Source organism: Myzus persicae, unplaced genomic scaffold (genome assembly GCF_001856785.1).
Source record: "Myzus persicae strain clone G006 unplaced genomic scaffold, MPER_G0061.0, whole genome shotgun sequence".
NCBI lineage: Eukaryota > Metazoa > Arthropoda > Insecta > Hemiptera > Aphididae > Myzus > Myzus persicae.
Window position 1 is genome coordinate 32,611 of NW_019103989.1, and position 21,685 is coordinate 54,295.

A 21,685-nucleotide genomic window follows, 5' to 3' on the forward strand; every position below is an offset into this window, starting at 1 on the left:
TGAAGCAATTTCAATGAAGTTTACTCGACGTATGTGCCTTGAAAGTCCTTTTTATATTCATCATGCAATCTAAACTAATGAATCAGTTATTTTATATTGGATAGATAAGTGATAAGTGTAAGTTTAATCATTAAATATTATTAATTTTTTATTTAACCTGGTTATAATTATTTGTACTACCTATTTTCGTTGGCATACATGTTATTTCTTTAAACATAATAGGTCGAGTTTATCAATTTCTAGACAAAATGTATATTCTCATCTCAAACCGGAAGTATTATTGTTATTTGTTACATATTAAACGCTTAAATTAAACTGGTTTTATTTTAAACTACTTAAAATTTCTGGCATCATCGATATAAATAACCATATAGATATATCTGAGTATATTACTAGTAAAACCAATTCAATTTCAAAATTGATTTTTTTTTGCCTGCCATTACAGTGAAAATTACTTTTTTGATTTTCTACAGACTACTTAAATAAATTGATTTTTTTTAAAAAATTTTTTAGACGAGTGGTTGCCCAATTACAATATAAATGAATTAATAATATACAATTTTTACACAAAACTAAAGTCGTTAAACTATTCAAGAAAGTAAGAGTTTAAATATTATGTATTCAACAATTAAAATTAATATTAATCAAAACAGACAATATTAGTTATTTGGTACCTACATAAATATTACCAATCAGAATTTTTTTTTATACTTTTAGTTTACAACTTTTTTTCCAAATGTTATCAAACCGGTTGATTAGTTTTATAAAATGTAAACTTTTGTGTTGTCCTTGTTGGATCCAAATGAAAAATGTAGATGGTGAGTATATGTTGATTTGGAGACGCTGATGATAGTATTCATACATAATTTGGAATTCGTTTACAATGTGTAGTACTGTTAGGTCAACACCACTAAATTCACACATTGGAGCTTCTTACCTTGAAATAAATATTCATCTATTGTCGAAAACACAACTTTTAATAATTAAATCTTCCAGCGTTCAAAAATTAACACATCCAAATACTTTTATTTAATAATTGTTTTTAAAAAATAAACATATTATTGGTTAAATCACTGTCTTGTTGGTAAAGTAATAATTGTTCACATAATAAACTGTAAATGTATGATAAAATATTTTATTGTATTTCTCGAAATCCGTATTCAATATCAATTTATTCACAACTTCAATTTGAAGTTGGATCGATGAAAGGCAATTTTCAAACATTTTCAACCATTGTCTTGTTAAGGTGATCTTTTAATGTTATATTGGTTAGATTCGTCATCAACTGCACGAATCTTATCCTTCGGGCTCCAGACTATGTTTTACAATAAATTATTCGTTTCCATCAAAAATATTTGCATGATTGGCTCTTTTGAAGCTTCCTTACTCTCTGATTGTACCATGGCTTTCTATGAATTATTGTTAACGTGCTCCGCGTTTATTTTAGTAGCAGTGAATTTCTAAAATAGGTTGTAAATTAATTTTTTAAAAGTACAAAATACTACGTCAATCAGATGTCATACTACTATTTATTCATGCTTTGTTCCAGGTGGTCTTAATTGAAGTGGTGTATCATAATAAACGGGAACTCCGCATTTCAGTTCAACTTCCTTTCTATATCTATCATATACATTTCTAAAAATATAATTGATAATCCATTATTTTAAGGAGCTAAATACTTATTAGCTTTTTTCGTAATATGTTTAGATGCAATATTGTATAGAATAATAAAATATAAATTTTTATTTTCGGAAGCTAATTACAATTATTCTACATTACATATTTATAAAATAACATTATTCCTATTCAATCATTAATAATATTAAACCAAATAAGTAATAAATAATAACCTTTAGAAATACAAAAAAAAACAATTACAAATTATATTTTCTAAGTCCAACAGTTGTGGATCTTATTCACTTCAAACTGATATTATGTGCAATACCCTCAATTCACATTTAATCCATTACACATAAGCATAATATATGGGTAAATAGATAGATATAATAATATAATATTCAATATGCACATTGCACATTGCACATTGCACATTTCACACTGTACGCGCCGAAACTATATTTTAAATTTCTAACATAGATATATTAGTTATATAGATGACAGAGATGTTAAATGTATTGTGAATGGGACATTTTCAAATAAATTATTGTCACTAACATGAGAGTCTATGACTAATTTATCGTAATCACAAATGTTCGCAGAATAGTAAACAATTAATCGTGAAACAATAATTAATCAACGGATTACATTTAATTATCATATTAAGTTATGATTATTCGCTTCTCATATAGGCATATGTTTAGAATACATTGTATAAGTATCATGTAATGTACATTTTAAAAACAAGAAAATCAAACTGTTTTTTAAAATAAACTAACAAATACTAAATTTACCTTTCTGGTTATTATATTTATGACGGCATTATGCAGTATTTTTTTTTCTTTTTATTAAATCAAATATCAATGATATGGAAAATTATTTATCAGTCTTGAACATATACAATCATATTTTCACCGCAATAATAAAATTAATTTTATAAAATATGATTCTAGAAAAATAACAAATATATATATATATATATGTATCTTTGAAACTAAAATACATTCATATGGAGAATCAGAATAGAAAAAAACCCATCCAGGGGTCTACAAAATCTAGGCCAAGATAAAAACCAATCTGACAGCCATGGTAAATGTAAAAGTTTCTTTTCAAGTTTTTGAATTGGAAAATGAAAAAAAGAAATTTCAATTGCTTTATTTTTTTATTTTTAAGAATTCCGGTATGTATACTTGCATCAGAAACATGTACGTGTATGTGTGTGTTGTTTGAAACAAAAGCTTCGTTGATATATAAAATTCAGCTATATGTAATTGCAAAACGTGTACAACTATGCCAATACCAAATTTTAATTTTAATATATTATATTAATTCATAAAAAAATAAACCAATGAAATGTAATTTATTCCATCAGTAACCTAGAATAGTATTATATACTGAGTCATCCATTTAAAGCAAGTCACTCATTATTTTAAATAATACAATGTGATATTAAAACAAAAGACACACTACACTTTATTTGTTCCGAATAAATATAATTTAATATTACTAAAAGAAGTTATTGGTCATTTTTTTAAATATCTTTAAGCTAAATAAATTTATAAGCTACAAGCTAACAATTATATGAGGTTATTGACTGATTCATTTTATGAAATAAAAAATATGTATAATTGATATTTAATATCGAAACGTGGATTTTTAATAGAAAAAAATGTTGATATAATAGTGTACCTCTATCTATTGAGAAACTATTATTTTTGTTTCGATGCCTAACAATCGCAAATTGATTAATATGAGAATAACATCGTACCAGTAAAAGGAGAGATCAATGTAAGCCCCACGCACTCACAGGTGTTCACAGTTATAAATAACTGTTTAATGAAATTACCAAAATCGAACAAACCATTAGTTGGAAGTCGGAACAGCCAGTATTGATCCAAAACATTGGTCTTGGATTCGAGTAAACTATACACTTTGATTTATGACTGTAGTCAGCTGTTGTTATAATGAATGTTACATATGGTAAGGAAGTTACTACAATTATTACAACGACTAATGTCACTAATGATAGAACTTGTATGCATGAATTCATCAAGCAAAAACTAAATTATTTGAATCTTTTAAATTCTCTCAAATAATTCATTCGGATGCTTATAAATAATAAATTAGTAACAATTGGTAAATAAAATGCATTATAATTTACCATTTCATTTCTAAGGGTATGATTTTCCATATTTAGATCTATTGTATCAAAAAATAATTTTTATCCGATAACAATTAATAATAATACTGAACAAGGTAAATAAATCAGTACTAGACATTCGTATTGCTCCAATCACCTGGGAATAGACTAGTGGGATGTACTGGTAATAAATGTAAAAGTTATGTCAGGTAATTTCATTTGAAACACAATTCTGAGCGAACTTGTGTTAAAACCTCAGTGAAAGCTCAGTGATAATCACGTTTAGTGTGCTAAAATTTCTTCAGAATTTAGTTAGGTATCCATTACGGTTAAAGAAATTACTGGAAAAAAAAAATGGAAAACGACCTCTTAAAATAGATATTTTACTTGCTATATTAATTTATTATGTAACTGTCTCGGCTCGAAAACTGCTTACGGGGAAAGTCGGAACGATAATACTTTTTGTACATTATTGTAAATATGATAAATTCTTTGCATCGCATCGTTCAGAGTATAAAATTGAATCTAAAACAGTTTAAAATGAATTTTAGTTAAGTAAAAAGTGACAATAAAATAATTTTTACATCAGAAAAGTAAAACGCAGTACATACCAAAAAAATAAGTAATCATTAACATCCCAACTATTCATTAATTTTAATTAATGAAATATAGTTATAAACATAGTTTAAGTAAAATAAGAAATATTTTTAATTTTATCATAATGAAATAATTTTATTAATTATAATATTACTTTAAAAATCTGCGTTAAAATATTAAAATAGTAGGTACGAAACTACTTGTTTGAAAAATTATTCTAAATATTGTACAAATATACTTGCAATTCAAAATGCTATCAAGGAGAAAATAATTATTTCGAAATAGTTTTAAATTGCAACTTTAATCATCTATACTATCATACATTTCGAATAACATTCATCATTAATATGAACAGTTTAAATGCGATATTATAAAGTAGAGAAAATAGTTGTTGTTGATATTGTTTGAATTTGCTTGAATTGTGCACTCGAGTGTACCAAGGTTTTGGCTGTACGTTTAATATATATACTGTAAACTAAGAAGTCAGACATAATTGCATAATATAGAGTGTCCTGTAGTGGTCAGTCATTCGGACTGCAGACATTCCACTGATAAATAAGTGACAAGAGTGTGACTATGGTAGTGACGGTGTCACATGAACCACCATTTTACTGATTTTATCTCACACTTAATACTCGATTTAAATTATATTAATAATGTAGCAGTTTGAGGTATTTTAACAAACCATTGTTTTAATATTTGAAGCACCGTAAAAGCGTAATGACGACACCGATGTAGCAAAATTGCCTATCCATACCGCCGTGTGATCATAATTTATTGCATTAGTTATGTCGATGAAAAAACGTATATTATCGCGATCGTATGATATCAATCCAAAAAAATTACTCAAACTGACAACGACTGGGGAGAAAAGGTAATCGAGTGTCAGAGTTTAAGCTGTACAGTTTGACTGATACTTAAATGCGTAGATGTATCATTTTTAAACAAGTAAACTATCATATTATTATAAAGTACAATGCAATATATTAAAATACCTGTAGGTATCTCTCAAAATGTTAAAAGGATATTTTATCCTTCATTTATTTACAAGTTATTTCTTTTTATTCTAGATTATATACGTATAAATATATATTTGTGCTTTAGCTTGTGTATTAACTTATAAGTTATAACTAATAACTATTGAACATCAAACTTGTGAAAACACTACATCGTACTGAAACCATATAAATAAGTAATAAAAACTATACCGTTTGGCGTGGAATTTGGTCCAATTTGAGCATGTAAAATGTTGAGGCCGGGTACAATAATGGCAGGCAAGGTACTTGATCGCAATAGCGGAGGTGGTTGTTGTCCACGTGGTCCCTCTTTATCTCTGAGGGAAAAAACACATTATATATACAAGGTGATCCGTTAGAACATACTACACTTATTTTTTTTTTCTAACTTTTTGTGATTTAAAAATACAGAAAAAGATATTATCATCGCTTAGAAGTACTTTACACACTACGTATTTTTTTCTATCTTTTTATAGATTGTGGTTTTTAGGTTTTATTTTCGCTTTTAACAGAAAATGACAATATACTGAACTTAGGATTTCTTATTAAGAAATATTTGAAGATTTGAAAACTTAGCTTTTCGTTGAATAATTTATAAATTACTATATAAATCAATTTGAGATAAGAACCTATTTCAAAAAAAAAATAAAATAAAAAAATGAATAAGCCTATTACAAAATCATAAAAGTTGAAAGAAAAATAATTGGGGAATGTTTTATAAATCACCCTTTATGTGCATATACATCGTATGAATAATATTAATATAAATGTGTGTGCAAGTAAATGTATTAAATTCTGTTACGTAATGTATAAAATAATTATGCAGTATTTTCTGTAATTTTTAAGCAAACACTTGAACTTGCTATTGTGTAAACAATACGATTGCAATTATGTGTATACATTGTCATATTTAATATAGGTGTAATAAAACAATTAATCTAATTGGTTTTTAACTTCGTCAATTACAATAAAATAAAACGTAATTTTGGCATATATTTTAATTGTTTACTTAATTGTATTACTACATAATACCTATGTTTCATTATTAAATTAAAACATTATTTTAAATTGTATCATTTATTTATTGATATATTATACTAACTACGCATGATGTGCAAAAAATCAATATAATTTAATTTGTTAAATTTGACAATTTATTTGGGTTATCAATATAATTGGCACCTACTAATACTGTTTAACTTTATAAATAACCATGATTTAGTATAAGTATACAGTCATCGTCTTGCTTTTAGTTCATTATTACATTATTAATCTACGGTACATTCTGTTTTAACTAAAATTTACATATTCGGAAAATCATTTTTTGATTCAGTTCTTAGTTAGAAATTTAGAATAATAAATTAATTAATATCTGCCAATTTTTTGCTTTCGTCTGTTATGTTAATAGAATGTTAAGATTTGCTTATGAAATAAGTCCTAATCATACCTACCTAAATCATAAAAACCTTTTAATTATGCACATGGTACATGAAAACTATGGTTATGCCCCCTTTAAATAACTAAAAAAACGACATAACCGTTTTATTGTCTTGGTTGTGGTTAAACCACTTGCCTCACTAATCTGTTTCCTCGCCTTTTAAACTTTGTAAATGGTAAAAAGTCGTATGTGCTTCCATTAAAACAATATGGCAGTCTGAGATTGCAATTATTTTTTGATTTTAATGCCACAGTATTATTTAGTTACTTCAGATGTTTCCAAAAATAGGTGTCGTAATTGAGTAAGTTTATTCGTATTTAATCTAATATTTTGTTAGTTAATAATTATTAATAGTGAATATATTATATTATAAAATTTCTGTGGAAATATTTTTCGGAGAATAGTTAATACAGCCATATGGGTAATAAATAATAATATAATTAATTCATAAAATGTATATATTTTATTACGTGGATAACTACCACCGCAGTCTTCTAATGTGTTGATATTGTTGAAATTTTCCTATTTTATTGACATTTGATAAATTGACCAAAATGGTTACTGCTTATATTATTCATAAAGTTTAGTGCAATGGTAAAGTTCCGACTTGTGACTTAACTGAATGGTTATTGTCACGTATTGTCTTGTTTATCGCAACAACTTTAATATGTCGTGTTCAAACACAATAGGAACGAAAATAATAAAAAAATAAGTTCAATATTATGCGAACACAAAAGGTTCAAAATCCAAAATTAACAGACAGCGATCTTTAATACTTGCACTATATAACATATTATTAAGCTGACCGAGTGATTTTTCAACGACTAACAAATACATCTCATTGAATTCCACGCTAAAGTAGATATTTTTATCATGTGCACTTAGAAGTGTTTTTGAGTTTTGTCACGTATGCTGTTATTGATGCCATCACAAAGTAGAGAGACGAAACCTTTGACGAACAACGGTAAGTAATATAAATAGAAAGCGTTTTCTTCTTAGAAACACCTCTGGTATGATTTATTTTTCAATTTTAAAAAACTACCAAAACCAACTTAATGTTAAATATTAACGTGTTCTATACCTATACGGAATTGATAGTTAAGGTCTAAAATATTCACATACATAATATATTAAAATAATAATTTAATATTCTTACATAATAACATAAATGAAGATATTATAATTTTATGGCAAAAACTGCTGCACCAATTCACTATTTATACTACTTATGACACAATTTGTTTTTTAACTAGAAAAAAAGTTCAGATATAAATAAATACAAATGCTTGTCAATGAACTGTGATTTTAAGGCTGACTGGTTACTCTTTTTAGACAAAATACCAAACATAGAACGCCAAAGATTTCTTAGAAAACTTTAAGTCCTAACGAAAAAAAGTAAATTATTAATCGTCGGCAATTGATTTTATAACAGTTTTAATTGGATTTAGTATGTCAGCGACCGCAACAGTTGATACTCGCGTAAGTAAAAGACGTATTTGTAATAGGCGGATCACAGAAGAAAAACAATATTGCTAGCAACCTGTCCTAGAACATATAAATATATATACAATAATAATATATAACGCTACCAATTTCAGGGATTTATTTTTTTAATATAAAACAAAGCTTGTAAAAAAAATATTAATAAAAGAATCGCGCCGTTACAACTCCCTCGGCTCTCAGCTATTCTTGGCAAAGTTAACAACCAGTGTGTGTTACGACCGTAAATTTATTTTACAATGTGACAGTTCGCGAAATATTACAGCGTTTGTCTCTATTATTCGGTATCTGACGAGAAATTGAACGCAAACGGTTTGTATGTAAACATTATATTATAATTTCGTTTGGTGAGCCATCCAACGCGTTTATTTCTGTGACGTTTTGTTAAAAAACACAGTCTAGTACATTGAAACAAAAACATATTCAACCTTGAATGCACATAATTCTCGATAATGGCCAAAAAAGAACCGTCATTATGCAAGGCCTATGGTGTCCAAGTCACCATCAACCACATTTGAATCACTTATTCGAGATACGACGTAAGTCAATAAAAGGTAACTCGGAGAAAACAAGAAAAAACCGTTTTTACGCTACCAATGATACATGGTTATTTCTCTTTCATACTGATTATTTACGGTGGAAAAATTAAATATTTCATTTGCAAATGTTCACACATGATCCGTCTATCATTTGATAACACGTCATTCCACATAATATCTCAATTTGTGATATTTTGTGACTTACGTAGTTTCTCGAATAGGTGGTTCATTTTCACCGAATGCCGAATATACCACAAGATCAGAATTAGTCACAAGCTGCCCGAATCACTAGCCGAAATACTTCACAATCACCTTCAATCCAAAGCCAACATCATCCAATTCATCACAGTCGCCAATCTTCAAACCAAAATTTAAAATTAATATTTTGAATAAGTACACCTAATAATATGTTATCGATTTAAATTATTTGTAAACTCAATGGCCCATGTCACCAAGTGTATAGTATCAAAAAGAAAAAACCACCAGATAAAATTTAATTTACTCTAGCTTAAATGTACTAAAAAGGAAATATTATATAAATTTTATTTGCCACAAGTGCATATCTATTATTTTATAATTTATTACAATATTATGTTTGTATTTTTTGTTATGCAATTTTGTTTCGTAGTTGGATATTTTAGACGTCTTACACTCTTACATTATACACGATAATAAAGTCAAAATGTTACCGAAAATTATTATTTCCATCAGCTGTAATAGTTTAATATTCGTCGTGTACATTATTCAATGGTCAGAGATAAAATGTGTTATGCAATTATTGCTTTGAGCGATGCGCAATATATTGTTTTTATTCAAATGTATATCTGGTAGACGACACAATACCATATAGTTTAATGAAACAATATTTTTTTATAGCTCTGGGTGTTGTAACCTCAACGTCAACGTATGTAGAGAAAACCTTGCAAAACGAATTTAGACACAAGCATCGCGAATCCAGGATGGAAGTAAAATGTGTTAATTGTAATCAGGTAAATCAAAATAACTGCAATAAAAATAATTAATTATAAGCTACAACCCACATGACCATAAAAATGATTGCTGACGACAGCTTTATGTTGTGTTTTGCATATTATACAATAATTTCCATTGTCGTTATATTATATTGTTATCGTTCATGTTCGCTGGACACAAATTCACACGGGAACGTCCCTTTACCATTTGCACGTTTGCAATTAACCAGGGGCCTCCCTCTGTAAAATGGAGTGCACAAAATGTAGTCTACTACTATTACCCTACCACTACTGAATACGTATGTATATAATTTATTAATACTACATATTAGCGTAAACGTAATTTTACCTATTTTTGGATGTAATTAAATTAAACCTATTGATTTCCACGTTTATCCACTTTATATCACTGTGCCCCCCCCTTCATCTTCACTCCATCTCTCGCACTCTTCAACACACGCACATTCATTTTGGCTTTTAAACGTGACAAAATTATAAAATTCATTTGCTCTACATTTGCTTTCCGAACGTGATTTTTCCGTCAGATTGTCTCTTCTGACAGTGGAACATTCAACTCGAATTGTCGTCAAACACACTGCTATAATTATATATAGGTGGTTTTTGGTGTAAAATATTATTTCAAGAAAAATACATAATTATTATTTAATGTTTCAGATTCTTTTTTTATACACTGAAAGAAAATCCATTAAATTTCCAGTGCCACAGATGACAAGCGAATTAGTATTTACAAAAAAAAAAATGTCTGCTATATCTTGACAAACACAAAATGTATCAGAAAGTTTATTAACTATATAGGACTATAGAAGTCTCTGTCAAAATTTTGTCTAGCTTCGTTATTTATTATTTATATTATTTGTATCAGAATTTCTTAAAATTTAATTTGTGAAATTATCTATTCTCATACACTATTTATAAAAAAGACTATTAAGTTTTACATTACATCTTTATGAAGAAAACTACACTAGTTGCACACATATTATGAACATATTGTATGTATTTTCGATAATAAATAAAAATTACTCTTCAATTTCCGATAAGTGTATTTTTTAAATCAATACATTTTCAGTGTTTTCAGAATTGTATGTATATATTATTATTATAATTGTATACCTACATTTTTATTTGCATTTTCGTATAATGTATACATGTGTAACACAAGAAATAATAATGGATTAAATGTAATTTAAAATATGTCCAACCACTGAATCCATGATATGGAAATAAGTTATTATTTTGATAACAAGAAGCTCTTTGGTTTCAAAAACGGATATATTGTTAAATACAATAAAAACAATAAACACAATTTGGAACCCTAATTATACAAAGAAAATATATAATAAGTGAAATACAAAAAATACTTGGTCAAACAATAAATTTATGTTATTATCATTGTAATATTCTTTAATGTTCTTTTACGTCCTTGGGAATACAGTTCAGTGATTATTATTTCAATTTTATAATTGTGAAAAAATTAATTGAGTTTTGATTCAGTAAAAAAAAATTAAAAATATCAAAACATCAAAACATCCAATTTAAACTTCACGCCATAAATACGAGTATATCACATAAAGCTTATTTACACAATTTCAATTTATATTCATATAATTATAACAAAATTATAATTTATTTGATAAAATAATGGTTAAGACAATGGACTAGTGACTACATGATTTTAGCTCAACATTATTATAGGTGGAGTATAAGTATTACTTTTACAGCCAAATAAAAATGCTCGTTCGTTTTTTCTGTTTTTTTTTTTTTAGGCTTTGATTTTTCAATTGCTTTTAGTTTTTAACTACTAATACAAAGTATACGAACTACAAAACTATGTTCCATTCATATTAATATTAAACAATTACTCGTTTTTGTGTTTGAAACATACATATACCACCATTTTTTTTTTTTACTTCTATTACAATAAATCTATATCGAAACTAATACCACTTAATTTATTTTTTACGTGTCAACTAACACGACTATTAGTGTATTTTTATTTATAGAACAAGTGAACATAGCATACACGGCATAATACACACTTTTACATAAAGAGTGTAAAATAGAACGTAGAACGGAAGCCATGGATTTCTTTAAGGGCCTGACAGCGACCATGTTCCGGAAATAAATCCCAAATATACCTACGACGGCACCAACATAATGTAAGAAACCGGAGCTCACGCTTGATTGTGTGCTGTCTTTCTCTCTCTCTCCCTCCCTCCCCCCCTCCTCTCTCTCTCTCTCAACAGTCACTAGTATAACTTTTGTGTCACATAATCTTTTACGTCACTCTCTTATTTAAAAGTTAAAAGTGGATCATTTATTTCCAGAAAAAACCTCAACTTTTTTATACAAAACGTTTGGAAAAAATGAATTGCTTCTCATGCTATCTTGTTATTTATTAGTTGATACTGATCACCTACTATTTAGATGGGCAATAAAATAAATAGAAATATAGAAACTTATTATATATGCGTGTAAATATATATTACGACGTTTCTAAGTCGAGTCCAAGTAAATGTTATGCTAACGATTATTTAATTCACGTTTTAAACACAGTACCTATATAAATATGTTTTTCTCAAGGGTTCAAATAACGTTGTATTTAAATTTTAAGGTGTAGTTTTCATGCTAAACTTTTCATAATTCCTGTATTAGGTAAATACGACATTCATGCTCACTCATAAATTTGTTATTTAATAACTTTCAACTCGCTCATAAGTATATGAAATGTAATATCTGCATTCGTGAGGATTACTTGATGAGTACATAATAATTAAACAAAAAAATTAAGGTGTTTTAGTAATTACTATCAATTTATCTATCACTGTTGTTCTATGAAAAATAATTATGTTACTTATAATATAGGTATATGATAAGCAGATATAAAAGTATTAATTTTTATCATTATGGAACTGCCTTAAAAATTTTTTTAACTCTAACGACGGAAGACTAAATTAAATTAGCTGAAGATTTATTGGTTTTTATAATAGCAATTACAATGCACTTTTTTAAACACAACAAAATCAACTCTCTTTTATTTATGAATTTTCTTTAACTCATCACAAAAACATATTTATATAATGCTTGTATATTCCTGTATAAAATGATTAATGATAAATAATAAATTACAATAGTTAACGCATGTTTTCAGTGTAAACTATTAACGATATGTCGTTTCTTCTTATTTGGAGTGATATGATATATGATATATACGAGCCAAAGAATGTCAAAATTTAAGTTTGTTCCGTATTTTATTTATTTTTTAATGAATAATAGCATTATAATAACCATTTAATATGATTTATAGTAGGTAATAATAGAATTTTAGACCACACCGCACTTATTTTTCTTAATTTTTACATTATAAGATAAAAAATAATCGTTCAAATTAATTTTATTTTAATACACAAATATAAGAAGTAAATCACCAATTTTCAAAGTAAAAAATTGCAATTCACAAATGTTACTCATTATGGGGTTTTTTCTCTCTCCACTCACATATCAAATCATTTTAAACGACCGCAGGCGTAATTATTTTGACTTACTCTCAAGTGTATAAATTCTTAGTTGCACGAATATAAATTGCTCACTCCATTTGTAACTTTTACATTTATGTATTTAGTATGTGTTGTGGAATCAATCTAACTAACTACAATGACTACCAATTATCTATAATTCATATCCCAACTTTTACATGAAGTAGAAGCATAACTTATGAATATAGTAATCTGCAAGTGCTTACACTTAGAGTTCTTAGTTCTTAAACTTGTGTTTTTATATTAAGATGAATAGGACAAAGAAGAACTCTGATAAACTCGTAATGTATGTTTTGTAGTAAATGCTGACGTATAATTCAACAGTTTATAACACAATAATAGAAAAAGTTTTATAAACACAAATATATTTCATTCGATTTTAGAATCGTGTATTTTTTTATTATTATTATTATTATTTTTTTTTTTCTGGTTAAGAAATAACACAATTGTTGAAGCACAAATTATCCATTTAAGTAAGTTTGGTACTAAACAAAACCGACCTTGAGAAAATATAGCTTTATTCTTTGCTTTAATATTTTACATAGTTTTTACAAAAATACTTTTACGAATAGTGTAAATAAATTAAACTTTAGAATTCAAACTCACTTACACAAATTTCTATAAGATATTAAAAATTATTATTTTATTAGGTTGATTTCAAAACTATGTTATCATAAAATACCTATGGTATCATTATTAGTCACTCTAGTAGATAACATTAGTGCTTAAAAGCCAATGTGTCAAATAAATTACTTATTATTATTTTATTATATAACCTTAAATATCACATTTTATTATAAATTTAATGTAAAAGTTAATCTTTTTTTTAAACACTTAAGACTATTTTTTGCTTTATTGCTCAAGAAAAATAATAATAAGTACTTATTACTTATGAGTATTACTATAAAGTAAAATAATATGTATGTAATGTCCATAAAAGTTTAATCGGTTGAAATGTACATAATATATAAAAAAATAAGTACGCAAATATTAATAAAAATGATTGATAGCAAAAAAAAAACATTTATGGTATGATTATTACGTACATTTATTTACATCTATCTAGCAAACCTATGATGTGGATAAAAAAAAACCAATAATATTTTAGTATTTACCTACATAACCATTTGTTTTCATATTATATATAATATATTTCATATAAGCGTGGAAGTAAAATTACAAAATAAATAAAGTTTGAGTTCAATTTCTTACTATTCGCACAATTTTTTGACTTTTTAACGAGCTTAATCCCTGGAAATATTTCATATGGAGAACCAACACTTGATAGTTCAAAATATACCCATATTGGCATATGGTCATATGCAGTTATACATTTAAGATTAATAAATTGTCCTATACCAAAATTGACGTCATAAACCCCCTATAGAAGTATGATGAAAAATAGTACCTCCCCGCCCCAAGATAATTATTCTTCACGCATAGCTGCCCAAAAATATTGCTTTGATCAAATTCTTTATTAATATTATAAAATATATTATGTACAAATCAAACTTATATCACAATATTTTTTTTTTTAGATCAAATAAGGTTTTGATTTTCATCATATGAACATTTCTAGCTACAATTTGAAAAATAAAGAAAAATTTAGAAAGCCATGTTCTAATAACATAGTAATTATTGAATAGTTTCATTTTACAATTTGACACCTTATTTATAATAACGTATTACTTACCTATATTATACCAAATGAAGTAGATGATTGCATGTTAAAAGTAAATTATATATTCTGAAGTAAAAAGAATTACTAACCCCACTACAATGATTATTAGGATAAATTAGTTTAGTACAAACACTAACAGCCAACAGGGTTATACACCCAACACATTATATGAGATTTTAAATTTAGATTAAAATGTTTAAAGAAAGATAAAGCTTAGAAATAAGTGTCATTTAAATATTTATAATCAGATAAATAATAGGAGTCTATAACTTTGCACAGTGAATTACATAACGGGAAGACGTTATATACATTTTACTAAAGGATAATAAGTATATTACTAACTAAAAATTGACACAAAAGATTAAATTTAAAAAAGCCTAGTTACGAGTTACCTATATTAATAATTAAAGCGTGAGTGCCTAATGTTTATGACATTTACTTTTAAAAATGACAAGTTTAAAATATTACTTGACTCTCAGGATTTTATTTCATTTTGATTTTTTTCTTTTTACTGTAAATTACATACATGTGTAAACTTTTTATTTTTTGAAGAATTATATAACTATAAAAGTCTATAACATTTGAAATAAATCTATTGAAAATTTAAATACATTATAGCTTAATGAATGCTTACGACATTATGTGCTCAATACTTGTGTGATGTAAAAAATAGATACCTTTTATAACATCAAAAGTTTTAAAATAATATTACTCAACACTTTTATAATATATTATATTTTATGAAAAATAATTAATCACCGTTTCCACTTTTAAACCCGAAAAGTTTCTTATAAAGTGCACTCACCGTTCCATAAATCAATATAAATATAGAACAAAATAAGTTTTATAACAACTGCACAGATAAAAAAAAATTATTTATGTAATTATTTTAGTCATGAGTTAACTGAACATTTATTTTAATAGGTGCAGTTCAGTAGTTCTTTTCAAGAAATACAATGTCAGAATTTATTCTAATTATTTTGAATATTTTAACCATTTTCCAAAAATGTGTACAATGTTACGCGAATTGTAAAATCTTTATATATAAATATACACAAGTAAAACTTTAATAAACAAAGATTAAAAATTTAAGTTGAAGATTTTAAGTTTTTGTCACTTATCCTACTTATGACAAACTAAATAATTATAAAATCTGTTGACTTATTCTGAAACACGAAGGAATTTGTAATTTGTTATACTGTTTCAATATACCTAATTTTTGATTCTCGACGTTTGGTCTAATATTGAAATTTTAAATCATCATTGCTTTAAAATATTTACATGCTATTTTCAAAAACTTATGTGATGATAGAACAATAAAATATTTCGTAATAATACTATGCATATATGATGATTTTTCAATTTATTTATACGATCTACTGATATATATTTTTTAATTAGCAGTATATAATATTAATTTTACATTTTGAATTCCTTAAGTTAAATTACAATTAAATAAATAGTTAATCTAAAGGCACCATCTAAGAATTTTCACAAAACTTTTTACTAATAAGACTTAACCTAAACATTTGAATCGTATGTCGAACATCTCTTTCAATTTCCAATATACCATTGACATAATATTATTATGTATAGGTAATACTTAAATAATGTTATTATAGATATTGTTTAAAAAAAAACCTTTTTTCAATTTGTTGGCTTTGACTTCTTTTTTTGAACACCCGCTTAATTCGGAGCAATAGAAACGCAGCCTTGTCAATACTTAGAGATTGACGGCGTTTGTTATCTGATTTTTGGTTATCATCTTGTTCCATCTGGAAAAGCAATAATAATATTATATTGATTAATAACAAACAAATTCAAATAAAAAGAATAATTACTATTCAAAAGCAACTAAACATCCTTCACTTCTACAACTTCATCATGGGTACCTAAGACTCTGGATTGTATCTTGATACTTGTAATATTTTTACCCTTTAATGCTAAGTGTGCCCATTGGTTAAATTATTTATGTATTCAATGAATTATTATTATTTACAATGTATATGATATTATAATATATACTATATTTGTGTGACACTTTTATGTATATATTTCAATAAAACACAAGAAAACCGTAATGAAAAAAATTATACGAGTTCATGGACTTTACACTTTATAGTTTATGGTCTATAACTACGCTTCTTTAAAAATCGAGATTGACAACAATTGTTGTATACAATTTTTTTTTCACATGATCATTTTTACTAACAAATCTATAAAATGTAGAATACCTTTAACCTACCTAACCTAACTTAAAAATAATACCATCGGATTATATAATATTACTAACAATGTAGGTAGGTACAACATATAATTCACGAACCATTTTATTTACCTTGATGTACAAGTATGAATCCACTGATAAGTAAATAAAAGCATTTTTTTTTTTATCAAAACTCGATGCTAGCGATGAACACAGTCATTAGAATGAGATTATAAAATTGTTGTTGATTCTTAGGTATGGGTAGGTACGTTCCGTTTTATTAAATGAAAACAATTTGTTATCACTTTAAATTACAACTTACGAGGTTTAATTCAAGTGATTAATTAATAATATATACATACGCTATGTTTAATAAACATATTTATTTAAATTCAGTGTTTACATAATAGGTATTTTTAAATGAAAATGTTTTCAAAATTATTTCTTACTCAAGATAACAGTTGGCTTACTCAGTATACGAGTATATGATACATTCATTATACATTAAATTTAAATGTATAGATAATAAATAATAGTTAATATTATGATCCTGATAATTCATAATTCGTTTATTACTAATTACTATACTACCAATCAATTGTAAGCATTTTAAGTTACTTTTTTTTATTTTTAACCTGTATTAGAACTTAGAAGACATTTTTACCCATATTTTTCTTTCTTAACTTTAAATAAATAATAATATGATTAATAATTACGTTAATTTTTGCAGTTTGGCATGATTATAATTAAATTAAAATTTTTTTTTAACCCAACGTTTAAAATATATACAATTTTTTAGTTTTTTTTTCACAAACTTATTTGAAATAAAAGAAATTATATTATTAAAAATCAATTTATTAATTTTTTTAACACATGTAATTAAGTAGTATGCATATAGTAATATATTCTACCTATTTTAATAAATGCGTGACTGAGGTGTATAATATATATTGGAAAGGAGTTAAAACTATATAACACTATAGTAATCAATATTCTGTAATATTATGGTCTCCATATTGATTACGCTAATCAATAATTATTGGAAGGTACTTAAAAAAAGGTCCGAATTATGACAATGGCAATAGTAGTATTTATTGAAATCTATTATTAAAAGTTTCTTGATGCGATTTGTATAACTGATGAATAATGTCCTCATTAAGGTGATCTTTCGTGTAATCTGGGGTCTAAATTTCAACGAAAATTTAAAATCAATCTACCATGAAGTCGAAAATGTAAAAATAATCTTATGACTTCAGTTGTTATTTTGAAAAAAATATATTTTAACAGTTGTCTAATGCCTAGTCATTACTCATTATATGGAACTCCGATGTTGCCTTCTTTAGTACTTGATGGTGTCCTAGCTTAAAATATGTTTTTACTGTTTAAAATAACATTTAAACTTGTTCTTGTTATTTTTTGTGCTATGTGGGAAAAATTACAATACTATTTTTCTTGTAGTCTATAAGCTCGAAAAATGCATACATTTAATGTAATGATACAAAAATAAACTATAAGCTAGTAGTTAAAATAAGAACCTTAATTTAATTTGAATAAACTGACATTCATTTTCAGATTTGAAACCGATAAAAATTGGGCGTGTTTTAATTCAATTCTCTAATGTATTCAGTACATTTGTTATAATTATGACGACGACTATTATAGTTTATTCCAATATCGATTTTTCCATTATATTTATAATTTACCGTACAAACATAATATTATGTTGGTACTTATAGCTTTTCGTTTTATTATTTTGAGTTGTTTTTGAAGTCATTTGTGTATTTTTATAATGACATTGTCCTTTGAATTTTTTTAGGATATAAAATTCCTGGCCCCACTGAATATATATATATAACTATAATGCTACTATAGTGAGTGAAATCGGTTTAACACGGATACCGTATATACTGATTGAAATCATAAAAAGACAATACAATATATAACCGCAAGAACGGCGGCGGCGAATTGAGCTTTTATTTGAAAACTAATGATATTTTATTTTGGCTTGGCACGCCCACCCATCCCACCACTTTTAACGACCATATATTGTCATGTTTTCGTGAAACCGTTCTACGCGCACATCATATTGTTAATATTTTGTTTTAACAGACGACAGCGTCTCTGAATTTCGTCGCCGCGAGCACACTCTTTTATAAATTATATAAATCTACTAATAAACAGCCAGTAGCTTGTGTGTAGGTAAGCACCAGACGCGGTGCCCGTGATGACGCCTCAAACAAAATACAATAGAAAAGAAATACGACAACAATAATAATATTATCGTGCTAAACGGTCAGTAGAAAGTCGGATAATACAGAATTTCCAAACTTCCGTTGTGCGATTAATAGAAGTAGACACTAGCCGCGTATGTTATAAGCTCTTACGAAATCGATTTTCAAATAATTTTTGCATAACCAAATAAACTTTAAAACTACTTATAACACCATTGCATTGGGTTTAGTATTGCCTAGTACTCTGTGGCAAAAAATAATGATTGCTCTAACATTCATATACCGTAAAAAAATATGATTTTATCAACGAAATGCACCTATATAAAAAGATTTTATGTGATTTTAAGTATGAAATCAAAATTTCATTCATAATTTCACGTAAGTATTTAATAATTTTCTATTATTTTACTCATAAATTATCATGTATAACTCTCTACTAATAAATTATAATAACAAATAAGTAAAATTTACCTGAGCATCAATTAAATTCAATCTAATTTCCTCTAATATAAATAAGGTTAAAATATATGTAAGAATAGGAGATACCCTGATTTTTTTGTAGGGCGTAGTGTATATATAAATACATATCAACGTGAAAGACAAAAATAAAATAATATTTACACACTAAAAACGAGACCGACACGACATGAGATTTCTTGATCTATACGTCAAATTAAAATTTCCGGATTGAATAATATCTCTAGACCCTGAAAGTGAAACCACCTGGGATTTTCAGCGATATGTCATCATAATTCTCTACTGAATAGAAATAATACTAAATTATTATGTTAAGGATAAATCATGAAAAACTACACATACAACGAATATTAAAAACAAGTGATTTACCACCAGTTATATTTAATAATTTTAAAGTTAAATGATTGATTTAGTACCATAACAAATAAAAATGTTTTAATAATTGATATTTATATGTATTGTTTCGTTTAAACAGTTTATGTAATTTTATAATGTTAGAAATATGTGTTCATATTCGACAATCGGCAAAGGAAATTAAAACATTTTTATAATGTATACAAGTAATATATTTAGAAATGCAAGACTAATTTTTTTGAAACGAACAAATGTAGATATGTGTTTTTAATAGAAATCGAATTAAAGTATGGAATAATATTACAAACTAGATGAGGCCGAAATTTCGAAAAAATACTCAAGGCAAAAAAAATTAGTATGAAACAAAAATAACAAATACATTACTAACAATGACTATTATTAGTTGATATATATTGGTGCATATATTAGATAGCTTGCGATCGTTACGCATCATTGTAATATAGAGACCTGTAAAAGAGGTACCTTATGAAACCATACTGTACTGTGTTTTGGACATGATGAATGCGACAATAGAAAACCAATCGTATAGCAAATAACAATAATATTACGAAATCCCCATAAATTATATTCCTTATAGACCTAGAAATTTTTTTGTGAACGAGGACCCTGAAAATATATTTTATCTGTTAAAATTTATCGTCTCGAATATTTCTTCAACTAGACGAAAAAAACTCGGTGACACCTGACTTTTATCGATCAAATATTTCTAAAAAAAAACTTCCAACTCTTTCATAGTTTACTTACTTTTCACTATGGATTTTATATTACGATTAAGTAATATTAGTACGAGCACAGTAAAAAATAAATTAGTCGCGGACGAACGACAGGATCGAACTACGATTATTAGAGCGAAAAAACCAATTCACACATTTCGCATGCTGCATCGAAACACCGAGGAATTTTATCATCTTAATAAACGATCGATTTTTTTACGAACGGCAAAACGAAAAAGCGTATGTTCGCAAATATATATATCGCACAACTGCAAGCGTCGCGCGTATATCGGTACGTACGGCGAAGAGTCGATTTTCTACTGGATTTTCCAGGGTTGCAGGCCTCAAGCTTTTCAGACCACGTCGCACGCGCTGCCAGTCACGTGGGACAGCGGCGCATTCTATTGGATCGCATTCGCGCGCTCAAGGGTAAAGTGTCCGAAATTATTCTCGAGCTTTTTCCCGGTCGCCTATATCTTTTCCCCGCAAACCTCGTTTTGCGAAACAAACCGAAAGTTCTTCTTCTTCGGTCGGTAGGAGGTGTACCACGAGGTGTTGTATGTAAACGTAGTTTATAGGTCTATGGTCTTATATTATATCTCCATATTTTAACATCAACACGCAATGTGT

General features: G+C 26.8%; 1 protein-coding gene across 1 annotated transcript in view; it reads right to left on the reverse strand.

Moving 5' to 3' along the window:
- LOC111037321 overlaps window positions 1-21,361 on the reverse strand; it is a 43,307-nt gene extending 21,946 nt beyond the window's left edge. The window contains exons 1-3 of the mRNA XM_022319841.1: window positions 21,087-21,361; window positions 16,695-16,828; window positions 5,563-5,687 (exon numbers count right to left, since the gene is read on the reverse strand). Of these exons, the coding sequence (XP_022175533.1) occupies window positions 5,563-5,687; window positions 16,695-16,828 (259 nt within the window). The 5' untranslated portion in view covers window positions 21,087-21,361. The remainder of the gene's footprint in view (window positions 1-5,562; window positions 5,688-16,694; window positions 16,829-21,086) is intronic.
- Between the last annotated feature and the right edge of the window lie 324 nt (window positions 21,362-21,685).